The sequence below is a fragment of the Oryx dammah genome, unplaced genomic scaffold, assembly GCF_014754425.2.
Source record: "Oryx dammah isolate SB20612 unplaced genomic scaffold, SCBI_Odam_1.1 HiC_scaffold_17, whole genome shotgun sequence".
Taxonomy (NCBI): domain Eukaryota; kingdom Metazoa; phylum Chordata; class Mammalia; order Artiodactyla; family Bovidae; genus Oryx; species Oryx dammah.
In genome coordinates, this window is record NW_024070201.1 from 53,270,437 (window position 1) to 53,295,336 (window position 24,900).

Genomic DNA, 24,900 nt, shown 5'->3' on the forward strand with positions numbered 1-24,900 from the left:
GCTTTACGAGAAAGTGATTCAGTCATACATACATACATATATATATATATATTTTTTTTCATATCCATTCCGTTATGGTTTGTTACAGGCTACTAAGTATAGTTCCCTTTGCTATATAGTAGGACCTTATTGTTTATCCATTCTACGTATAATACATACAGTGGACATGAGTTGAGCAAACACTGGGAGTACGGAAGGATAGGGTGTGCTGTATGTAGTCCATGGGGTCACAAAGAGTTGGACACGACTAAGCAGCTGAAAAGCAACATGTATAATAGTTTGCATCTGCTAATCCCAAACTCCCAATCCATCCATCTCTCACTCCTGTCCTCCTTGGCAACCACAGTTTGTTCTCTATGTCTGTAAGTCTCTCTCTCTTTTTAGATAAATTCATTAGTGTCATATTTCAAATTCCATGAATAAGTGATCTCGTATGGTATTTGTCTTCTCTGACTTACTTCACTTAGTTTGGTAATCTCTAGGTCTATCCATGTTGCTGCAAATGGCATTATTTCTTTCTCTTTATGGCTGCATAGTATTCCATTACACACACACGCGCATGCACTTTTTTGTTTTATTGAAGTATAGTTGATTTGGGCTTCCTTTGGTGGCTCAGTAGTAAAGAATCACCTACAATGCAGGAGACCCAGGTTTGATCCCTGGGTTGGGAAGATCCCCTGGAGAAGGGATTGGCAGCCCACTCCAGTATTCTCACCTGGAGAATTCCATGGACAGAGGAGCCTGGCTGGCTGCAGACTATGGGGTTGCAAAGAGTCGGACATGAATGAGTGACTCACACTGACTAATAGTTCATTTACAATGCTGTGTTAGTTTCAGGTGTACAGCATAGTAATTCAGTTATACATATACTCCTTTTTCAGATTCTTTTCCCATATAGATTATTACAGAATATTGAATAGAGTTCCTTGTGCAATGCACTAGGTCCTTGTTGGTTATGTTTTAGTTATAGTAATGTGAATGTTAATCCCAAGCCCCTAATTTATCCCTCTCTTCCACATTTCCCCTTTGATAACCATAAGTTTGTTTTTGAAATCTGTGAGGCTTTCTGTTTTGTAAATACATTCTTTTATATCATTTTAATTAGATTCCATGATTTGCTGATATTTTTGGAATACGTACTTTTGTAAACTGAGATGAGGCTAGCTTATGTATACAATAATCTTTGTCTGATTTTGGTAACAGGATTATAACAGCCTAGTAGAATAAACTGAGGCTCTTTCCTCCTCCTTTTCTACTCTCCTTTTCCACTCTCTGGAAGAGTTTATGTACAACAGGAATTATCTATCATGAAGGTCTGGAAAACCTAGTGGTTTTCCTTTTTTGAGGGGGGAAGAAGAGGTTTTTGTCTATTTATGTTCTATTTTTTCCAGTTCCTCCTTAAATCACTCCAGTGTGATTTCCAGTTCTCTCAGTGTACTGGAATTCCTCTTATCTAGGTAGGTGCCTAAAACTCAAATGTTGCCAAACCTAGCGGCCACTTTTTCACCCTTAGCCTCCTCTGTATTTAGTGACTTTGGCCTTGCTGGCCATTCCTGCCTTCTTGATGCATCTTCCTTTCTTGGCTTCCAGCACTATCTTCCCCTGGTTTTCCTCCTCTCAGCTGCTCTTTTCTGCCTGTTTTTCCTGTTCGTCCTCCTTTTTTTGATCAGTAAGTATGGAGAACTGCACAGCTCTGCCTGAAGGTCTCCTCTCCTTTTCTCTCTGCTTTCTTCTCTCGTGGTCTCATGCCCCACTCTTGAAAGCTATCTACAAGCTATGACTCCTCGCATTGTTTTCAGTGTCAGCCTCTCCTGTGAGCTCTGTAGTCAGAGAGCTGCTTGAAACCTGCCCTTGGAATACCACAGGCACCTCAGCCTCAGCATTTAAAACTGTCCTTCCACTAGCCTTCTTTAGCTCAACAGATGACACACTGTCTGCCCAGTTGCTCAAACCAGAGGAGCATTCTTCCTTCTTTTCGTCACTCCTCCCTGATCCAGTCTAGTTCATCAGCAAAAATGCTGTTATCTCTACCCACCAACTGTTCTTCCCACCATCTCTGCTGCTACCACCCCAGCCCAGCCACCACCTGGTCTTACCCAAGCACTACACTAGTCCAGGCGGTCTCCCTGATTTTATTCATGTCCTCTCTGTGCATTCTTCACAGTAGCCAGTATTATCTTTTTCAATTTTAGCTGTATCTTAATCACTCCCTAGCTCCAGTGGCTAGAGTAAAATCCAAACTCTTTCCTTCCCCTGCCTCTCCCCTTGCTCTCACATGTGGTCCTTATACCGGCTCCTCAAGTCACACACAGTCAAGTATGTGCTGTCTCTCTTCTATCTCTCCTACCTCCATCCATACGCACACCCCCAAGTAGCAGAACAGCTTTAGAAAAGGCACAGCAGCTTTACTGGCAAAGAATAGACCACTTGGCTAGTGTGCAGATTCATTTCAGAAACAGAGAGGATCTAGGTTTTGTGGCACACTGAGCTTATACAATTAGGGAACCCTTTCAAGAAAACAATACAAAACATAAAATACAAAATTAGGCAGGGGGAAAGTAAATATTTTAAGTGAGAAACAAAATCATAACCAGTTACTGGAACTTTAGAAATTAGGTCCCTTTCTTCTGCAATCTCTTTAGATAGTTTACCCAAAATGCTTACATAGAAGTGTTTCCTCACTGCACCCTGACTATCTTTTCCCTCCTTAAACATAACCATTTCCAGCAACTCTCCATTTCTGAGGTTCAGGTAAATTAAATGACTTTCCAAGCACGGCTGCCCAATGAGCCTGCAGCAGGAAGACTGGAATCCAGGTCTCCTGGCACTGCCACGGTAGAGCCATTAAGCCCCCAGTTCCCACATCTGTATAGTGCCCCTTTATGCCAGCTGTGCCAAGCACATTAACACTGAGTGAATAGTAGACACCACTTTATGGTGCCGTAATGAAAAACGGACTGCTGAGACAGATGCAAAGTAGTGCAAAATGTCTGCCACATTACGAACCCAGGCCCAGGAAAGACTGCTGTGGAAAGGCAGCCTGGAGGTTCCAAACGTAAACAAAGCTGGAACAAACACTTCAGCCTCAGGGGAAACCTGAGAATTTCCGAGAGCAGCGTGAACTGAGGAATTACCTCCCCAGCCTGTGCTCCTTCGGGCAAAGGGTAAAACAACTCAGGCCCCTAAGGGAGCCTCTTACATCTTTTGTAAAAGAAAACACTTCCATCCTCTGTGCAGTGGTTACCATTCACAGACTGGTCCGGGTGGAAGTAGATTGCTGTGTGTTCTTTTGGTGTCGAGAATTTCAGACTGGCTGATGATCAGTGCAGTCACTGAATTCCTCCTTATGGTAAGCTTCAGAGTTGTGTGACAGCTTGTTTTGTTTCTTAAAGACAGTGTGATTTTTCTTTTCTGTCACGTGACAGAACAGAATTGTTATCTAACATCAAAGCATCTTACCTGACTAATCATGAAACTATCCCTTTTCCTCATAAACACAGTTACCTGGGGCACAGTTCCCAGCACTTTATGCTGATCCTTTCCAAAAGAAGTCTCCATTTTCTCATCCTCGAATCACTAACCTGGTTGTGACTGCCAAACACCACAAATTAGAAAAGCAGAATTTCAGCTCAGAGGTTGTCCTCTTGAATGGTTTGGTTAAAAGCCACCACCATGCCACTTAAACATCCCATTTTTCCTCTTTTTACTACTAACTAGAAAGAGGTCCAGGATTCCATTCGACATGCTCATGCACAGCCAGTGCTGAATTATGGTCAGGGAAGCCTGACCGCTTCCCTGACACGCGAGCCACTGTTTGACGGCTGCCACTGAGATGATATGTTTAGCACTGAGAGGAAGAGAGTCTGTGCCCTGCTGCTGTGAGCAGACTATGTGAGGGGCTCCTGCATCCAGGCCTTGGGGACAGTCCTCAATTACATCTCTCCACTGTCTCTCACCCTGGCTGAACTGACCCCTAGACAGGCCCCCCTCATTTCTGACCTCAGTTCTTTTCTCAGACAAGTTCCCACCACCTAGAATTGCCTGCTTTGCCTCTGCTCTCTCCAGACGTTGCTTTCACTTCAAGATCCAGCTCACATCCTACCTCATTCATTCACTCACTCAGCAGGCAGAGATAGCAGGTCCTCCCCTGGTACCTTAGGTTCACTCTCCACCAAGCCTTACCCACCAGCTTCTGAGCAGCGATGAGCAGGCACTGAAATTGGAACAAGATGTGATAGACAACAGAAAGTATGAAGTAGTGAATGAAGGTGGAGAAGTTATCTGGAACATTCTTAAGGATGTCATTTACGCCCCAGTGTAAAGCGTCGGGTGTAGGTGAGGACTGGACAAGCCTTCACTAAGGAGATGGCATTTAGTGGGCCTGGGGCACGTGATGATTGCAGGGCAGGCCAGAGTGGGAAGCAGTTGCCCAGTTCTAAGGAGCATATGAAGACGATGGGTTTGAATAAGCAGCTCTACCACTCACTATCTCTGTGACTTCAGGCAAGTTTAAACTCTCTGCTTAAAAGTATCTGTAAAATGGAGATTATAGTGCCTTCCTGATAAAATTGATATAAAGATTAAATACATAAATACTTAGCATACTTCCTGGCACATAATAGTAACATGGTAAGTATTATTATAACTATATCATGGGTAAATGAAATCATAGTTGTCTCTTTTAAAAATTAAATCCATCCTTATTATAGGTATTTTATCTTTCCTTTAAAATCTACAGTCATAAAAAAATATCTACAGTCATCTCCTTACAAATAGGTATAGAACATGGTTCTTGATCACATTTTTTAATAATGGCTCATGCTTCTTTGTACATTAGTGATACAAAATATTCACCATTTCCCTTCTACTTTTCCCCAAGTACTTAATACGACCTTTCTCTGAACTTAGAGGAAAGTACCCCACAACTCTAGTTGCCTGCTTACTATTTTGGTTACTTATTTTCTTAGGTTAACTCTCAGCTATAGTTAGAAGTTATATAAAATGAAAATTTCTTTTTTGCAGAATTTACCATGTTTTTATTTAAGTTTATAACAACCCTGTGAAGGAGGCAGGGCAAGGATGATGATCACTATCTTACATATCAGAATACTTGGAAATAGGAAGTGACTTGCCATGATCACATGATAATAAGGGATGGAACTGGGGCCAGCAAAGCCGGTTGTCTGACTCCTAGTTGCATGTTCCTTTTGTCATGCCAGGCTGCCTCTTATTAGTTAGTGGTCATTCTTTTCTTCTCTGCACTTCCCCAGCCCTCCTCTCTCTCTCTGCCACTGAATTTCTAACACCTATTATTACCTTCCCCAGGGAAGCCCATCTAAGTCAAATCCAGTTCAGTTCAGTTCAGTTTAGTCGCTCAGTCGTGTCCGACTCTTTGTGACCCCATGAATCGCAGCACGCCAGGCCTCCCTGTCCATCACCAACTCCCGGAGTTCACTCAGACTCACGTCCATCGAGTCAGTGATGCCATCCAGCCATCTCATCCTCGGTCGTCCCCGTCTTCTCCCTAGAAAACTACACTGCAGAATCAGACAGGAAGGCATTCTTTGTTGCTTATTTTTCCCCACTTACCTCAGAGAGATAGGAAACTGGTAAGAGTCATGAAAGGTTATTAGAATTTAGAACTTTAATATGAAAAGAAACAAAAATGGTGATATGTTTCAACTGCCTTGGTTAAGAAACAAAGCTAAGGGAGCAGATGAGTTGGCTTAAAACATGTCTGTCTACCGTGTTTGCCTGCCCTAAATTTCATTTTCTTTCTTTCAGAAAGACATGATAAAAGCAGGATTTCAGAACCATCTGTCTTGCTTTATACATGAAATGTTTTATTCTAAGCTCAATTTTTACTGACTATAAAGCTTCACAATACGGTGGAAGAAGCACTGGATTGGGGAATCAGAAAATGTAGGCTTCAACTTCAGCTCTGTCATTTAATTTTCATAAATTTTTTTTAGAGTATCAGTTTTTTCAGTGGAGTTAATGGCAGCAGCCCTATTTCCCAAGCATCATTATATGGAACAAATGAGATAATGTCTGTCCAAGTGGTTTATAAACTAAAAGGACTATACAAAATATTATAAGTATATTCATACATTTAACAATTCATTAAGGGTCTCCTTTGCATACAGCACTGTTCAAAAGACGAAAGAAAATTCAAAAGTGTGAGATTTGCCCTGCTTTTGCTTAGTTGACAGTTGTTTAGTTTATAATCTGAATGAGTAGATAAGACAAATTAAATATTTTGAAGAACAAGACTTACAAAAACATTCTCCTGCATTGTTCAGTCTCACTGTCAGTGGGACTCGCAGCCTGAGCCCCGGCTTCAGTGGACCGTGTTCCACAGCGGTGGTGCTCAGCCTTGCACTGACTTGCTTGATGTTTTAGGGCCAGGCGTGCCATTTTTATTGAGGCTGCCTCAATTTCCATGACCTTAGTGATGCTAGAATACTGAGGAGACATATCCTTGGCTACTCTGCAGCTTGCTGGAATACTTCTGATCCCTTCCAGCATTTAATGATGTGACTTTGGGAGAAGCAACTGGTGGATTTACGTAAGGTCATATCACTTCATTGGTTAAATCTCTAGATAGTGTTTCTGCTCACCTGTTTCTGATATAATTCTCTGTTCTTTTTTATAAATAGAATCAAGTTGAACAGTTTTTTTAATGAACAAATGATTAAGAAAGTAAGAGCTTTGACACATTTTAAGAAAATGGGCTTTTTCAGTCAATTGAAAATAATGAAAATTTTGGAACCCATCTTTCTTTAAAACCAGAGGGTAGTGATATAATAGTTCAGATTTTAAGCCAAACCATCCACCTGTGAAAATGAGACCCTATCCTGTATTAACATTTTTTTAAGCCTCATTTTTTAAAAGCAGATCTATCTTCTCTCCTTCCCTCCATCATTTGCTCATGCTGAATTCAGAACTAGTCTCTGGCAGGTGAGCGAAGGGACTTAAAAACCATGTCGTCTAGCTGACTCTGGTTTTTAAATTTAGATCAAATGACATTGTCTTTGAAGTCTCAAGAGTACTACTTAAGGTAGCCATATCAGAGGGGCGTGCCTTTCAAAGTACTCCTTACTGGCTGGCATCCTTAATATGAAAAGTGAAGGCTGGTCAAAAATAAATGAAAAAGAAAGTTTTATTGGAGTTATTTACTCTTAAGACAGCTATTTCAGATGGAACCTTGACAGGTTATCTCCTTGCCTCTAGACAGGAATACACAAGGCATATGGGTATCTGTAGTATTTTAAAAGACCTTGGGGGACCAGGCTTCTTCTATAACTCATTCCAGAATTTAAACACCCTCACTTCAGGAAATTCTTCCCTATATTTAACTTACTGGCCCCCTTCTGCGGTTAACACCCATTTCCGCTTTTCTCTGTCTCCAGTCAGGATGGAGAACAGCTGGCCAACATCCTTTGTGTGCTAACCCTCCATCAGTGAGAAAGTCATTTGGGTATCCCCGGGCTGCTTTTCTCACCCTCCAGCAGCCAAGTCTTTGAACCAAATAGAGATTTTTTTTTTTTTTCTGTTTTTATTTGTGCCTTCTCTCTCATCATTCTTTTTGATTATCAATGAATAAAATTAGGAAAATGTAAAAATACACAGATGAGGGGAAAACAATAGCCCTAGAATCTAGGGAGGGAAACCACTGTTAAGTTAGTTTTCTGTGTGTTACTTATACAGTTGAGATCGTATCATCTGTATCAGCCCTGAAATACAGTCTGAGCTGCATATGCAGAAACTTAAACATTTTCTACCAGCCACATTGCAAAAAGGTAAAAAGGAATAGGCAAACTAATTTTAATAGTAGTTTTCCTGTAATTCTAAAATACTGATTGGTGTGTGATCAGTATTTTTAATTATTAGTGTTTTACACTCCATTTTTATTCTAAACCGTCTAAATCCGGTGTGTGTTATACATTCACAGCACATCTCAAGCCCAGCTAGCCACCATGCAGGTGCTCAGTAACATGTAGCTGTAGTGTTGAAGCACAGTCCTTGCAGTTGTATGTACTGCTTTTTTGTCTGTCATGTCTTAAGCATATTACCAATGCCATTACCAAATTTTTACATCATTTTAATCTCTGCATAATATTTCATCAATTAGACTTACTATAAGTGTATCTTTAGAAAAGTTTTGTTCTTCATAAGTAACCATAGAGCATTCTCTTTTTCTTTTTTTTTCTTTCGCATTAACTGAATGTTTCTCAACACATTGCCCAAAAACAACAACAAATTATTCCTTTTGGATACAATTAATCAAATCCACTTATTCATAAAACAGATATATTCACTTAGTATCTACTAAGTGCTCTGTACTCCCTTAGATTGGGAAGTGGAAGAGTGGGTTTCAAAAAATAGAAGGCCAGGTCCCTTCCATACACTCTTTACAAGACTTGGCTCCACAGTTGGACTGCACACATACTGTATTTTATTCTGACTTAAATATTCTTCCCTTCATTTCTTAATCCCTCTGCACCTTAATATACACACACAGCCTGACTGATTGACTCTACCTTATCTTTCGAAGGCCAATCAAAGATAGTCACCTGCGCCGAGTCCTCTAGGTGACTACCGGCTCCCTCCTCCGTCTTACAAAATGTGTATTGTGTTCAGAGCACTGTGGTGTTCCGGTAATTGGCTAACGCTCGGTCTTCTCGACTAGAGTGGAAACTCTGATGATAGAAACCTTATTTTATGAGCCTCTTTATTCCCAGTGCCTAGCAGATTGCCAGGCAGTGAATGTGGATTTCAGTACTGTCTACTGAAATGTGTGTTGAAATACAGGTGATCATGTTAAGCATCAGTTGGATGGTATAATTACAAGTATTGATCATGGAGTTCAGAGAGGTCATTTTAAATTGGCATATGGTTGAAGAAGGCTTTAACAAATGAGGCAGGACTTGAACTGGGCTTTAGGAAGATGGTTATGCCTACATGAATGGAGGGGAGATGCCCTGTTCCAGGAAGTCTTGTTTTTCAGGAGGAATCCTTTAGCATGTATCAACAGATAAATATCTTTCTAGATCTAAAACACTGTACTAGGTTTCAAGAAGGCTGACAGGGCTTTGCAGAATTAGAAAGTACTGCTGACTACTTCATGTGATCTTTGAGTTTAAGCTATGTTTCAAATCTGGAGATGTTAAAGCTTATTTTATATGATGCTTGTTCAATAATCCTTCTGCTAGGGATAACTGTATATATAAGAAGAGGTAACATCATTATAGAAATATCAAATGACTGTTATTGCAAACCAGGTACCCTCCCAAAGCATTTTGAATGAATTATTTAGTTAACTCATTTAATCCTCACAACAATTGAGTGAACTAGGGCCCATTTATCCTCTCTCATGTTACAGATGAAACTGAAGCACAGAGAGGTTTAAATAATTTAAATGTAACACAGCCATCAAGTGGAGGAGCTAAGATGTGATCCCAGAAGAACAGTTTTAGGGGCTCTCCTTTAACCATTACTCTGTACAGCCTCTCTTCTAGCTGTGTTAAGAATAAAATGTTTTATACAGAGATCATTGGGCATCTGCGGTTCCAGAACAGGAACCCTGTCATCATAACTTTTCTCTAGTTCTCTTCATTCCTTTCTGACTGCTCCTTATCTCACTCGTACTCCTCTTTTTCTGCCTCATGAGAAACAGGAGCACCTCAAGGCTCAGTCCTTGGCCCTCTTTTCTCTGATTTTATTCACCACCCCTGCCCAGTGATCTGATCTTATCTACAACTACGTTTTTTAATTATCACCCACACTGAATTGAAGCACAAGTGTAACTCTTTAGCCCAGATCTCCTTTCTGATATCAGACCTCTATTCAGATTGCCTCCTGGACATTTTCATAGCACGTTGTCTGTGCCCATGTTGTGTGTGTGGTTTTTTCTTTTTTTTTCCTGTCTTCTACCAGAACCATCATAAGCCTCCCGGTCTTCCAGGGCTCTGCTTTCAGCAGATGGAATCTCCATCCAGTCTTTCACACTGGCCAGGAAGCTGTTTGATTCTCCCTTTCCTCTTAACTCCAGCCTCTGCAACCTCTGCTGATTTACCCTAATGTGCCTGTGTGTCTGCAGCTACACATTTCCACTCTGGCCCAAGCCTCCATCATCTCTCACCTGCCCTACTGCACGGCCTGTGGTCAGTCCTCCAGCATCCGCTCCAGACCCTCTCCCGTGTGTTCTCCAGCTTCAGTCAGAGTGTACCTGTGAAAATACAGATCAATTGATCAGTGTCTCTTTCTCTCCCTAGCCACTAGACAGACAGGACAGACTTACACACCCCTAGCCTAAAACATTTTAATGACTTGAAGAGAAAATTCTAAACATGGCCTCCTGGTTTCTGCATAGTCTACTCTAGACCACATTTTCCTCTTCAGCTTTATCTTCTACCAGGCTGCTATTCACTTGATGACTGTTTGGGTCCTCAAACATTGTTCTCTTTCTTGATGTAGGGTCTTGACATATCCTATTCCTTTTGCCAGGATTCTCTCACCTACCCACCCACTCTTCACCTGGTGAAGAAGTCTAGTCCTTCAGATCTTGGCCTTGGCTGGGTCAGTTCTGTTATAAGCTCTCTCAACCCATGATCGCTCCTGCACAGATGTGTCAGAGGTGGTCATTTTGTGTCTGTAATTTTTACATTAATGTCTGTCCACTCCCACTCTGATATAAGCTCCACAAAAGCAGGAGCCATGGCTTTTTTCAACCACTGGTGCATCCCCAAAGTCTAGTACACAGTGCCTGGTGTATAGTAGACACTCAACATATATTTGAATGAGGGAGTAAATAATGAGTTGCTATGTTCTGTTTATACTGCACCTCTTATAGTAATACAGAGGGCTATAAGAGAGAAGCTTCCCAAGACATTATCCCTGGAGTCCCACAGTCTCTAAGCAGCGATTCAGTGACGGCTGTCATTCAAGCATTTCTTCCAAAGGCCTTCAGCATTTCTGGATATGGTGGCAAAGCTATCCATTTTTCTTTTTAAATAACAAACAACTGAAGTTGTTTCTTTTCATGGTTCGGTTTGTGTCAGAGCTTATTAGAAATGAGATGGTGGTTCAGCTTTGCAGTGTCTTTCAAAAGACTTAATTTCACAGATTCTGTCATTGGTCTCCGGAGTCTAACGCTTCCTTTAGCGTCTGTCTCTGCAAGTCTACTTTGTAAATTCTGACCAAGGTTTTAGTTGGTCAAGTTCTTCCTGTGACTGGTCTGTGACATCGCTATTACTCTGGTTTCCCTGGCAAACGTAGGTTTTTTTTTTTTTAAGATTTCAGCACAAACACCTTATCACTCTCCCACATTTCAAGTGCTGTCTAGACATTCCGAGGGTTCATCAGGTAACCTTGCTGGCATCTCTGTTTCTACAGACCGTGTCACAGTCTCATAATGTTTGTTGCCTTGCCTGTGATTTCAGTACATCGTTTGTGTGATGCTTTCTTAGAAGTGAAAGCTGATGAGTACAGAGGTTGACCTCTCAGCTCCTGGGACCGTCTGTCTCCGTGGCGGATCACTATTTCTTCCCTGGCCCCAAGGAACTCAGCCTTGAGACCAAGCTGGCCTCCAGGTGGGCTCCGGGCTATGGGCACCCCTTCAGCCTCTGTTCATAGCCTGTGCTGGGACCTCTGTTTTCCAAGCTGGGCCCTGTTGCCCAGGACCACGGAGCCACTCACATCACAGAGCCTGGGAAATGGGTTTTTTCAACTTGCTTAGTTTTATCCTTTGCTGGTGGAACTTTCTCTTTCACAAATTCATCTCTCCATCAGAACTCCATTTAAATAAAATCTAAAGACTCCCTTGTTCAGTTACTCCTTTTTAAAACTCTGTTTTTATTTAGTCAGACTCTGGCAGGAAGCCTTCTAAGCTGAGCCGAGGGGAAAAGTGACCATTGGCACAGATTTTAGCCTGTGCTCTGGCCCAAGATTGTTTCTATTTTTATTTTGTTTCTTGTTTTTGTTAACATCCAGGGCAAAGATTAAGCACTTTCACTTATCTGTAATGGTGAGAGGCCTTCAGATTGCTTGCCTGTGGCCAAGAGTTTACATGCTTAAAACTATTAACCTCCAGTGACCTCCTGGGAGATAAGATCTAGCTGTTCAATTTGGCTTTTCCAAAAGGAGGCTCTGGGCTTCTACTTGATCTGAGATAGAAAAAGAAGAAAGATAAATCCCAGCCTTTGCTGGATTTTGAAAAAGGTTAGTAGCCTAATTTATGGAGGTTTTTTTTTTTTAAACTAACTTTATGTCATAATTTCTCAGCTGCCAAAAGACGTAATTCCACCTTAGCTTCGCCTTGGCAACCTGCTTTTGGCACTCTGTGCAGCCCTGTCGTTGCTCTGCATTATTTAAGCAGTAATCTTTAAGAAGGTGAGAAACTATTATTGCTTTTTAGCACAGTTGACATGCTGTTGGCACAGAGGAGTACCTAGAGCTTCAAACATTTCTAATGGCTGTAAACCAACTTAAACACCTCCATGTAGAGGTCTCACTGCCATGAGGTCATAGCTTGCTACAAGGGGGAGAAAGAAGAAGATCAAATGTTATTTAAAAGTGTGGGGTTTTTTCCTTCTTTTTAAGTATTCTTATTCCACCGAGCTGTAGCTGTAGATTTTGGCCAGGTTCCAGACAATCAAGATTTAGCATTTTGACCAGCTGTGATCTAGTAATGTTCCTCAGAGGAAACATTTTGTAGGAGGGAAAGACACATATTTGAATCTGTGAATTGTACTCCTTCCTAATACTTTACAGTGTGAGATCTGGTTGTAGACAGATAAAACAAGCGTAAGCGAATCTGAGAGAGAACAGAGAAAAAAAACTTTTCAGAGAGCTAAAAATTCACCCCAGCTTCAAGAATGCTCTTGAGGTGGAAAATCTTTACATTCTTTTCTTTATTTCATTTTTCACTGAGTCTCCACATTTATAACAGTTCGTGGTAGAATGTGTGTTCATAATAGATACTTAGAATGCATTACAATTCTTATGACAGCATAACAAGTCTTAGGAAGTAAAAATGCCCCACAAACTTAATGTAGACAAGAAGAGAAGGAAAAGTTATCAAACCACTTCACCTAAAAACATTATTCTGAGTCTCACTGCTCCCTCATATAGAAGTGGAGAGTGTTTTGGTGGCAAGTCCTATGGATTGGGAAAGAGAAGAAAATTAGCATTTATTTAGTCAGACATCCTCTGTTAAAACACAGTTAGACTTCGGTGGATAGAAATGCACCTGCCAACGCAGGGGACAAGGGTCTGGGAAGATCCCACATGTCGCGTAGCAGCTAAGCCCATGCACAGCTACTGAGCCCACGCACTCCAGGGCCCACATGCCCTGGAGCCTGTGCCGCACAACAAGAGAAGCCCCTGCAGTGAGAAGCTCACGCACCAAAACGAAGAGCAGCCCCGACGCCCTGCAGCTAGAGAAAGCGCGCACAGAAAGCAGCCGAGACCCCGCAACTAGAGAAAGCTCGCACAGAAAGCAGCCGAGACCCCGCAACTAGAGAAAGCTCGCACAGAAAGCAGCAGAGACCCCGCAACTAGAGAAAGCTCGCACAGAAAGCAGCCGAGACCCCGCAACTAGAGAAAGCTCGCACAGAAAGCAGCAAAGACCCAGTGTGGCCAAGCCAGAAAGCCACAATTAGTTTCTTTGTGATCTTGGGCAGGTTACCTAACCTCTGTGCCTCAGTTTCTTCATCTGCAAAATAAGGATGATTTTCTTAATACATCATAGAGATGTGAGGATTAAATGAGACCATGTATAAAGCTGTTAATAGATACTTCATATAAAATATCAGTTGCTATTTTATTATTAATAATTTATGGAGTACCTACTTATTGTACTAAGAATTTTACTTGTAGATCCCATTTAATCCTAACTGCAACAACTGTTAGATGGATATACCCACTTTACAGGAGATGAAACATAGGTTCAGTGCTTCACCAGGCTCACATATTTCATATAATGGCAGAGCTACGCATGAGGGTCTGGAGTATTATATACGGGAGATGTGGAAATGAGAACACATTTTGGACCAGTGCTTCTGTACCTCTTTTCCTCTCTCTCTGTCCCTTTTCTGTAAAAAGAGGCTATAGCTTCAGGCAGTAAAACCCACAGAAAAGGAAGAGAGAGCAAGAGTGCTGGGGCAAGGGTAGTGGAGTCCATGAGCTGGTTCTGCGGTCTCCCGGATTAGTATCATGGCAAAGTATGTGTATGATGGTTATAGAAGTGCTAAACAGGGTCCTCCTCATTTAGCGTGGGGAAGCAGAGAAATTCTCCCTCTTATGAAAATTCCCTTTCCCTGAACCTGTATTCTTATAGAAAAATGACACATCAGAGGTTGGGAGACAATGAGAATGTGGCTCAAAGGACTCTGGGGAGCTCTTGTAGTCCCGCAGCATTTGGTAGATCCTGTAAATAGAGGCAGTTGAGCATTTCCACTAGAGTCAAAGCCTTCCCCACCCCATGTACTCAGGAAAAAGCTGGAATGAAGTTTCATCCTGAGCAGAATAAACCTGTTTAGTACTTTCTCCCCCACTCTTTTATACTTGCCTTAACTCCTTATCTTCATGCAGACAGCTCTCCCTGATGTCCAGGAGTGGAGACGTGGGTGTGTGGGAGGAGTTCTGAGTTTGTTCCTACTTTAAACAGTATTTTGTATAGAAGAAAACAGTGGAAGAAAGGAGATCTAGGTTCTGGTCTTTCCTCTGCTACTTGTTACCCCGTTTCTGTCTAAGATGTTAATGTCTTTGAGTCTCAGTTACCTCTTCTGTGGGCCTCAGACAGCAAAGAATCCACCTGCAATGCAGGAGACCTGGGTTTGATCCCTGGGTTGGGAAGATTCTTGGAGAAGAGAATGGCTACCCACTCCAGTAGTCTTGCCTGGAGAATTCCATGGACAAAGGAGCTGGGCTACCATCCATGGGGTCGCAAAGAGTCAGACACGACTGGGCAACTAAGTTGTTTTTTTTTTTTTTTTTAACCTCTTCTGTAAAACGAGGCTAATACTTTGGGAATCCAGAGCCTCGGGAAGCAAATAATAATGACCGAAACCACAATTACAGCTACTACCGTCATCGGTATATATGGCAGGCATTCTGCCAAGGGTTTGAAGTGTGTTATTTAATCCTTACCACAGTCCAATAATCTATTTTAAAAAGAAGAAAACTAGAGCAGAGAGAAGATGACTGCCTATAGTCATATAACTAATAAGTGGTGAATTCAGCCTTAATTTATAGCTCCAAATAAACAGGATCAATCATGCTTGCCAATCCAGACGTTTGAGCATCTCTTCTCATCACCACCACTATCTCCAGATAGCTCTGGATATAGCTGAAGAGATAACAAAAATAATTGCAATAAAGACAGAATGAAAAAGAAATTAGTGACCTTAATTTAGAGACATCAGAGAAGACTTGATCCAAAGAAGCCAAATTTAAACCAGACTGTCCTCCTTGACCTCTAAACTCTGAACCACTTGGCTTCTCCCTCGCATGCTGTTGTAATAATAAAGAATATTATTATTTAACAGTCCCTGATATGATTCAGTTATTCAATCTATGTCCTGTTTCACTAAACCATGGCCTAGAAAGTTTGTAATTACAGTATCTTTGGGGTGTTGTTTTTAAATACATTCCTTTTAATTATAGCATTAAACCCCAAAAGTCATGTTTCCAGTTCGGACCTAAGCCAAGCAGAAGGAAACATCCATTCAAAGCAAACAGGTGATAAAGAGACTGTGCAGTGAACTTTGGGGACTCTGTCCAATTGCTAGACCTCAGGCTTTATGTCCCCAAATCTAGTGCCTTAGAACAAGGGACCTGTGGCTGGAGTGGTGGGTTAAGAAATGCCACATTTTCTGCTGCACCTGCTCCTCCCCAGAACACTCAGATTTACTTGTTTCCAGGAGTAGAATTTATTTATGTTATTCATCACAATTTAAATAATGTAATAATTTCATTTGATAAGTAAATTGTCAATTGCCTTTAAAAATTGGTCTTAATAACTAGTAAATCTAAGGATTTCAACTTCTTTTTCCATCTTTATAAAATAATTATGAAGCCAGACTCTAATCAGACAAAAAGAATCTTGAAAGCTTTGGGGCATTTGCCTTTTTAATTGCTACCTTTCTCTTTTTAAGGCAACAGTAGAGGTAAAATGTTCCTTTTTTTATGGTAAGAATTTAGTTAATACCAAAATGTGTAATGAAGATTCCTTCTAGAAACCTTCTATTAAATATGAAAATTTTAAAAATTATTTTCTTAAAACCTATGCATTGTGTTTTTATACAGAAAAGTTTAATATAAAATTTTAGAAATATCTTAAATCCACAAACATAATGGTTAAATAACTTTTGATAATTTCATTTAATGGAGTAGCCACTTAGAATTGTTTACCAAGAGGTTTTAATAACTTCCAACAACAGGATACAGAATTGTGTGTATGTATATATATATATATTTTATATATATGTATATATACTGCAAACACAACTTTCATTTTGTTTTTTGTTTGATTGGTTTTGTGTCTTTTTTAAATTAAACACACATATAAAATCAAAGTCTATAAGGAAAATATCCAAATAGTGGTTATTTGATGGCCAATAGGTTTTGACTGATTTTTAGTTTTTAATATGGTTTATATTTTTAGTTGTCCAGGGAGAATAAATTATTATTATAATTTAAAATGCATGTGTGTTTGTATATATTTTAATACAGTCATTCAATGCTTGAGCTATTTAAAGCTCAGCTATCTTAAAAATTTGGAACATTGCTAAGATCCTGGAAATAATAAAAAAATTAATTCTGAGCAGCCAAAACTAATGTTACAAAATTCATATAATTATGCATATTGTACCCAGGATATCTGCTGGTCCATCTCTCAAATCCTATTTATTCTTGCTTTGCACACAGTTCTCAAGACAGCTAATTTATAAGAACACAACAAATAAGACACAAACGTCAAAAAAAAAGGAGAAGCCCTTGCAGGCAAAAACACTGACTTGGCCACAGGTAACAGCCTGACAGTGAGAGAGGACATACAAAAGCCTGAGTGCAGACTTCAGACTCAGAAACACACCCCTGAAAGGCCTATAGTCGCTCTACTATGTCACAGTCAGTAAGACGTGTTCATACTGATGACCCACAGTTATCAAGAAAATACCTTTTTTAATTGATAAATGAATAGATACATGTATATGTATAACTGAATCACTTTACTATACACCTGAAACTATCACAACATTGTTAATCAACTATATTCCAAGATAACAAGTTTTTAAAAGTTTTTTTAATTAAAAAATATATATCTTTTGTTCAACTTACTATTTTTAAAATCATAAGAAAGACTAGTAAAAATTTTTGAAAGGTTTCATGGTGCGTAGCTACAAATGGGGGGAAAAGACTGTGTGATTGTTAGGGTAAACGTTAGACTTGCAGACGTCCTTATTTGTCTAATACCTCATCTTCTTACCATTCTTAAGAGGGAATGTTTTACTGTTCCTTGGGTTTTCTAAATTGTATTTGATACTGTCTTTACCTCAGTTCTCATAAAAATTTAGAGAAACTGGAAAAGATCCCAGACTCAGGATGTCAGCAAATGCCAAAGTCTCCATCTAGCAAAGCCTTTGAATCCATGCATCAAAACAGGAGTAACATCAATAAGGACCTACTGTACAGCACAGGAAAGTCTACTCAATATTCTGTAATAAGCCTATATAGGAAAAGAACCTGAAAAAGAATGGATAGATGCGTATGTGCAACTGAACCACTTTGCTGTAACCTGAAACTAACACAACATTGTCAACTATATTCCAATATAAAATAAAAATTTAAATTAAAAAAAAAAAAGAGTAACGTCCCAGAGCTTAGCTATAGGTTGGGTGGATTAAATGTGAAGGCCTGTGTATAATGGCATTTAGCTTGATATCTGGCATATCAGACGCTGGTTCTTAGCAAATGTTAGTCGAATTTGAATACGATTTTCCCACATAGGATGCAAATGACTGTGTGGGCTCTGGAGTCAGATGTGGGTTCTGCAACCTTGAAAAAAATCACATAACCTCCTACCTGCCTATCTTTTTCACAGGGCAGGTGTGAGAATTCAGCGTTTTGGATGCTCAAGAAAATGGTAGTTCCCTGCTCACTGTAACTGGGGGGCAGTTTGAGGGAGGGATTGGGGGGGTTCATACTTGTATTACTTTTTTGTCATGCAAAGTTGAGAGCTTTCGAGGCAAAGACGACTATAAAAACCCCTTTGTTCTTGTGTCATAAGCACTGCTTGTTCCTCATGCCCTTTTATCAGCCCACCTGGAGCCCAGCTGAGAGAAGCAGAGCAGGGTCCCCCAGGGAAGGAGGGTGGTGGCAGGGAGGGTGTCAAGTCATTCAGCCTCCATAAGCCGTATGTAGTTTAAGCACCTGGCCTGGGGTCGCATACCAGCAATGTCACCATCAGTGTTCTGGGCAGGCTCACCTGGTGCTTCTCTCCCTTCCTGGGTGGGGTGGCAACTGAAAGTGTGGCCCATCTGCCCAGAATAGACTTGTCTTGGGTGGTGCTGATGCTGTTTTGGTTTGATTACCTAGGCCCCCTGCAAAATCATGTAGAGAGGGGTACTGTCAGCAAGTAGCAGAGTGAAAACAACAAGGTTGGCAAAAATGTGCAGCTTTATCCCACTACTGTGAGTTTTGACAACATATTAACTGAAAACCTAGATTAAGGCCAACAGGTTTTGCTCTGTTTTTTCTTAAGAACTAAAAACAGCAATTTACTAGTCTACTTGCCTGGTTCTATATGTGCCCCAGTGAGCACCCCTAATTATGAAATCACTCTTGGCACCAACACTTACAGCCAAGCAAGGGAGTCTGGTGGGTGCATAGATTAGAAGAACCTTGTGGTTGCCTTTTCTCAAGATGAATAACCTTTGCTTAGACCACAGGGATAAGCCAGCATCAGAAAAAAAATCTGAGAGGAGAGGGAGCAGGGAGCTGGCTTACAGGTTTGTGGCCATAGATACAGGTAGAAGGAACCCTAGATCCTTTCTTCTTTTGCAGGGCACTTTTCATGTCTGTAACTTGAAAAGAGTATGTACGGTATATATATGTGGCTGTCTTTCTCCTCTAAGATTGGAAGCTCCTCAGAGGCAGGGCCTGCTCTGTTACCGTTTCCTCTCCCTAAGGCCTGGCCTGGCACATGTAGTAGCTATTTGTTGGAAAAGGGTAGTTTCATGTCTTACCTCTGCTCCTGCCTGGTAGCTGCCTTTTTTGTGAGCCATTTCTCTGTGTGTTTCCTCACTTGAAGAACACATGTCACATGGACCTTGTGTTCATACCTTCCTCTGTCTCTGGACCCAGTTTGTTCATACAGCTGTATTGAAGCTGATAGCTTCAGCCAAGCATGATGTCTGAAACTGTGATCAGTACTCCAGGGGTGGCTTCACCAGTCCATAAAATGACCATCATTTCCAGAGTCTGGATACACTAGTTCCATTAACTAATTATTATTTTTTATTTCAGATTTAGAGTAATAACGTGCACACTGCTTTCTTGACGGGGTTTTTGTGAGGACCAAGTGAAATGATGTATATGAAATTACTTCAGAAACTATGCTTTGTACAGCCAAACAGTGATTATTATTGCTGGCCCAAATGTATCTTCCTGAGAAAACTTAAGTTTGAAGGAAGATGAAGACCAAGTATTACAAAATGTGTGTGACTACATTATACAGGAGAGGTCATTTCCCAAGTTAATTTTTCATGAAACACACACACACACATCTCCTTGGTCCTCTCTCTGCCAGCTGTCTAACACAAGGCAATTAGCATTTGGCTATTGCAAAAGCTATTGACCATTGAGTTATGAGTCATGGATTTTAGTCCAGCCTTGCCCCTGCCTCGCTGAGGTTATCATGGACAAGTCTTTGAAGTTCTCTGCCAAATGACAATATCTGTTTTATGAAGGTAAAATAAGACTTGAATATTAGAAACAAGAATATTGGTAGCCCTACAGACATATGAATTTGATCACATCCTCATATATTTTTTCTTTCCAGATCCAATCCCTCCAGTTGCCTCGACTCCTCCCCATATGACATGGCCTCTACCCTGGGCACTCCCCTCTGCATATATTTTAGCATGTCTTGTATCCTTCTTAAAGGAAGTTCCCAATGCTGAACTCATAATACTTTGTTCTATCTTGCATTTGGACACTACAGTTACTACTAAGATTGAGTATTGTCAATTTGTATTTTCTCAAACTTGAACATATTATTTCCTGTCTCTTGATCCAGAAGGTTTAAGCTAAGTTCTGAAGTTGAAAGTAACTTCTCGTTTTCCTTTGTCTTCTAGTGACAGACATCACACCTCCAGTGCAATCCCTGTTCCAAAGAGACAAAGCTCCATATTTGGGGGTGCAGATGTAGGCTTCTCTGGGGGGATCCCTTCACCAGACAAAGGATACCGGAAACGGGCCAGCTCAGAGAATGAGAGACTCCAGTACAAGACCCCTCCCCCCAGTTACAACTCTGCACTAGTCCAGCCTGTGACCCCTCTGCCCTCCACGGGAGAATCTGACAGAAAGACAGCATCTCTGTCTTCCTCCTTGGACACCTCCTTGGACCTCTCCAAAGAAAACAAGAAAAAAGGGGTAGATCTGGGCGACAGCTTAAATGGAGGCCACATGAGTGTGAACACTAGCCAGGAGCAGGGACAAGCCCTCTCGGGGCCCCCAGCCACAGTCAACGGCACTCTCCTGCCCGGTGAGCAGGCCAGCTCATCTGGCGCTCAGCTCCCTGGGGGCTTCCACCCAGTCTCGGAAGCCGAGCTCTGCTGCACCGTGGAACAGGCAGAAGAGATCATTGGAATGGAAGCCACAGGCTTCACCTCAGGCGATCAGCTGGAAGCATTTAACTGCATCCCCGTGGACAGTGCTGTGGCAGTGGAGTGTGATGAACAAGTTCTGGGAGAATTTGAAGAGTTCTCCCGAAGGATCTATGCACTGAACGAAAACGTATCCAGTTTCCGCAGGCCCCGCAGGAGTTCTGATAAGTGAAGCGAGCGGACAGATGGTAGGACCAGGATGGAGTCTGCTTGAAATGAGGATAAAGCTGCACTGGTTACCCTTTGTAGTAATTATGACACAAAATGAATATTAATGGAGGATATTCCTCAGAAAAATAGACTTTGTGAATCAAGGAGGGACTCAGGATCATTGTGTATCAATGGGCCAGACAGAGTTAGATTTTGCTTGCAAGATTTTGCTTTTCAGGCCTGACAGTTGTTTTAAGGCAAAAGTCACTCTCTAGTTTGAGTCACCTTATAGGCATTTGTCTGCTTTTTTATTTACACTTATATGTTATCCTCAGAGGGAAGATGATAATATATAAATAATATAATGAACTCGCCTTTAGATTCTCATAGCGTTTGCCCTCACCATAGTTTATGAAACTTTTGGGAAAATTGAATATTCAGTAAAAGGTCTCCACCATTGACTGAAGGATCTTTGGCCATTCATTAGGTTGATGTGTAAGAAGCACAGTGGTCTCCTATACAAAGGCCCACCGGCCTCTGCTCCCAGGCTCCACAGTCAACCCAGCTGTTATGCCATTGGTGCAGTAGATGCCTTGTGCATCCTGACCACAGAGGACATCACATTCACTGGTTCTGTAATGCAGTTGCCATGACCTCCCACCTCTTTCAGTCAGCCATACCCTTGAAGCAGCCCTCAGATTATATGAAAAACCTCACCTCTGGAGGATCCAGGGGACCCTCAAGGACCCTCCCCCACAAGGTTACTGTAGTCAGACAGCTTCAAGTTCCCTCTGGGGGCCAAAGCTTTTATGTGGGCAGATGCTGTTGTCAAAAACTGGGTGTGCTTTCTGGCAATGCTCTCACCATATAGAAATCCCTAGATGTAAATCCCATGTTAATTTATTAAATTTCAGCTGGAAAGGAGGCATTGTGTGTGATGAAATATATGTAGGGAGTCAGGCTGTCCAGTGTGCAAACTGCAAGGCAATTGATGTAGTTGGATTCAGAGACTAGATGAGGCATAGAATACTATTGGTATGTGTGCAATTGCATAAATGTTAAATTATGTTTTTGAAGTCCATTTTCATTCCTGGAGCTCAGATTTCATTTGCTGTTGCTGTATACTTTATATACCCAAGGACGTCACCTCAGGGTTGCAAGCTCTTTAAGGAGATTTTATGCTTATATCCATGTATTATATAGAAGAATAAAAATTGAGTTTACTTCACTCGACCTGATTTTTTTCCCAGCTTTGAAATTCCTCTTGAACCTACATCTCCATATGTTACATCATGACAGGACTAGCCTGAGCAAAACCTGTGGCTGTATCTAAGCTAATGTTGTTGACTTCATTTGAGTTTACATATTGTATATAGCAACACACCATCACAGGTGTACTCTGTAATAACTCATTCATCCTACATAACAACTTAACTCATAGGTTTCATAATTATTGTCATACTTCGTCCAAGCATTCCTGGGCTCAGTTTTAATATAGAGCTACATTGTTAAATGGAATAGTTCATGTTGTTATTTTTTCATGTAAAGAACTCACAGAATCATTGCATGACAGACAGACCCAACCTGCAAGCAATTAAAAGCTTTAACTTGATCTGAAGAAATCCATCTTATTTCTCTCATAAATAGGTGGAACTACTCCAAACCTGGAGCAGAAGCCATCTGTAGGGTCATGGCTTCTTTGACAGTGTACTGTCATTCATTGGAGTCAGTAAGGGTGGAGCTAGACATGGTCTGAGATGTACATCCAACTGGGCTGTGGGTCCTCCAGTGAAGCAACATCTACCTCCCAAGCCCAAAAGAAAGGCTTTGAAGGACTGTGTTAGTAGTGAACAGTTGAAGGTGAATCACATGTGATTTGTGGTTCCTCAGATATGGGAGAGACCTTTAAACTCCATGCCAAACTCAAAGACAAAGGTACGTTCAATTTAGGCCCTGCAGCCGGACCACATATAGGAGCACCCATGTTTTACAGTGTTCATCTCAGGTTCCACAAAACCAAGTAGAGCCTGGAGCTTGGGGATTTTGTCAGTCAGTCTCCCATTTATGGACTCCCTGACTCTGGGGTTCACAGCCTTTCACCCCCATAGCATGGAACCCCACCATTGAATGTGATCAGGTAGCCCAGAACTGATGGACAGTTACCTGCACATTTTCCTGATCCACACTGTGTCCAATGATGTTATGCCTCAAAACACCACTTGTAGGTTTGGGTTTGTTTAGATTTTGGATTTTCGTTGAGTTTGTTTGATGTCTGCAGTTTTTGCCATACTTGGATATATGTAAATCCTACAGCATTACATTCTCCAGGAATAAATCTCTGACATTTCCCAAGGCTGCAGAATTCATTTTGCCTCTGTTTAAAGTGGCCAAGGCCAAAATATGGGATGAAGTTATTATCTCCTACTAATCTTTGTAATTATTCTTGTAAACCACTAAAAAAACAAAATTGCTTTGAGAATATTAGTTGAAATGAAAACTCAGTCCTGTCCATTTCTGAACTGCTAAGGGCCCTTTCAGTTTTCATGTAGCCGAGACACTCTTAACAGCCAGCAAATGTTATCAGATGAATATTTGCTTGTGTTTTCTCTCTCTACTTCCCTTTACCCACTTCAAAAATTCCAGAGATTTTTTTCCCCCTGAATATTAGTTTTGGAAGATTGTATCCAACTATATTTTTTTAGCAGTTCTAATGGTGCCCATTTATCCTGACCTAACTGGTTATTTAAATAATTTTTTAAACCACCACCAATAATAAATGGCATGTGAAACTGATCTGTTGGTAATTGGAAGAAAAGTCAGCATCTGTATTTATAAAATAAAATTGATTAGTATTTATTTTGAGAGTAAAAGTGTATGTTATTTCCCTGTGATGTTTGAGTCCTGTCTTCTTCATTGTTTTGAATTTCATACTGAAGCAGAGTTAACTATGAAAACCTCATTCTTAAACAGTCTGCCAGCCATTCCACATTTACTGAGCTAGCCCCCATTCCACTTTGAAAGGGACTGGACTAAACAAGTTTATATGAAAATTAATCAACCTTGACCCCTGCCACAGTCTCCAGTTGGGAGTAGGGGAAGGAAGGGTGGCATAGGTATATTAACAAGTATAATTCAGTGCGATAAGTTCTGTGATGGAGAGATGTCTAGCCATGCTACAGGATTCAGAGGAAGTTGTTATGACTCAAGGATTAAGAAAGGGTCATGAAGTTAATACAGATGAAAGATGTATGAGACTTCACATTACAGATGGAGGGAGCAGCATGGGCAAAAGCCCAGAGGCAGGGCAGGGCCGCAGGCATATTTGCAAAACTGCAAGGAGTTTGCTGTGCTTGGGCCCTGAATGGATGTGAGGATAGGTAAGAGGAGAAATTGAACTGCAGGCCCATGGAGGAAGGGCTTAGGATAAAAGGTGAAGAGATTTGGGTGACTGACCAGTAACCTTTCCAGTCTTGAAGACAGAAGAGTAACTTGTTTAGATGTGAATTATAACTAGCAGCCAAGTTGAAGCTGGACTTGAGTGATACGCTTCTTAATCTTCTGTACCATTTTGTTTCGGAAAAAAAAAAAAAAAAACAACTCTGTGTCTGAAAAAGAAGTTCGTCCTTGTGTACCTAATGGTTCTGGGGTAAGGACTGAATAATGACCTGGATTTTTACTATGTGGCACAAAGGGCAGCCAGCGTCTATTCTTTAAAAGCTAGATTCTGAATGCCCCAACTCAGCCACTTTGGTGTTATGACCTGGTCAAGTCACTGAGCTAAGGACTCCTCAGTTCTCGATCTGTAAAGAATTGATGAGAACTCTGCCCTTGCCATTATGTTTGTATAGGACCTACACCA

At 41.0% G+C, this 24,900-nt stretch overlaps 1 protein-coding gene across 1 annotated transcript in view; it reads left to right on the top strand.

Moving 5' to 3' along the window:
- UVRAG (UV radiation resistance associated) overlaps window positions 1–23,898 on the top strand; it is a 325,077-nt gene extending 301,179 nt beyond the window's left edge. Inside the window, exon 15 of the mRNA XM_040258823.1 lies at window positions 20,361–23,898. Coding sequence (XP_040114757.1) covers window positions 20,361–21,063 — 703 coding nt within the window. The 3' untranslated portion in view covers window positions 21,064–23,898. The remainder of the gene's footprint in view (window positions 1–20,360) is intronic.
- The last annotated feature ends 1,002 nt before the right edge of the window (window positions 23,899–24,900 follow it).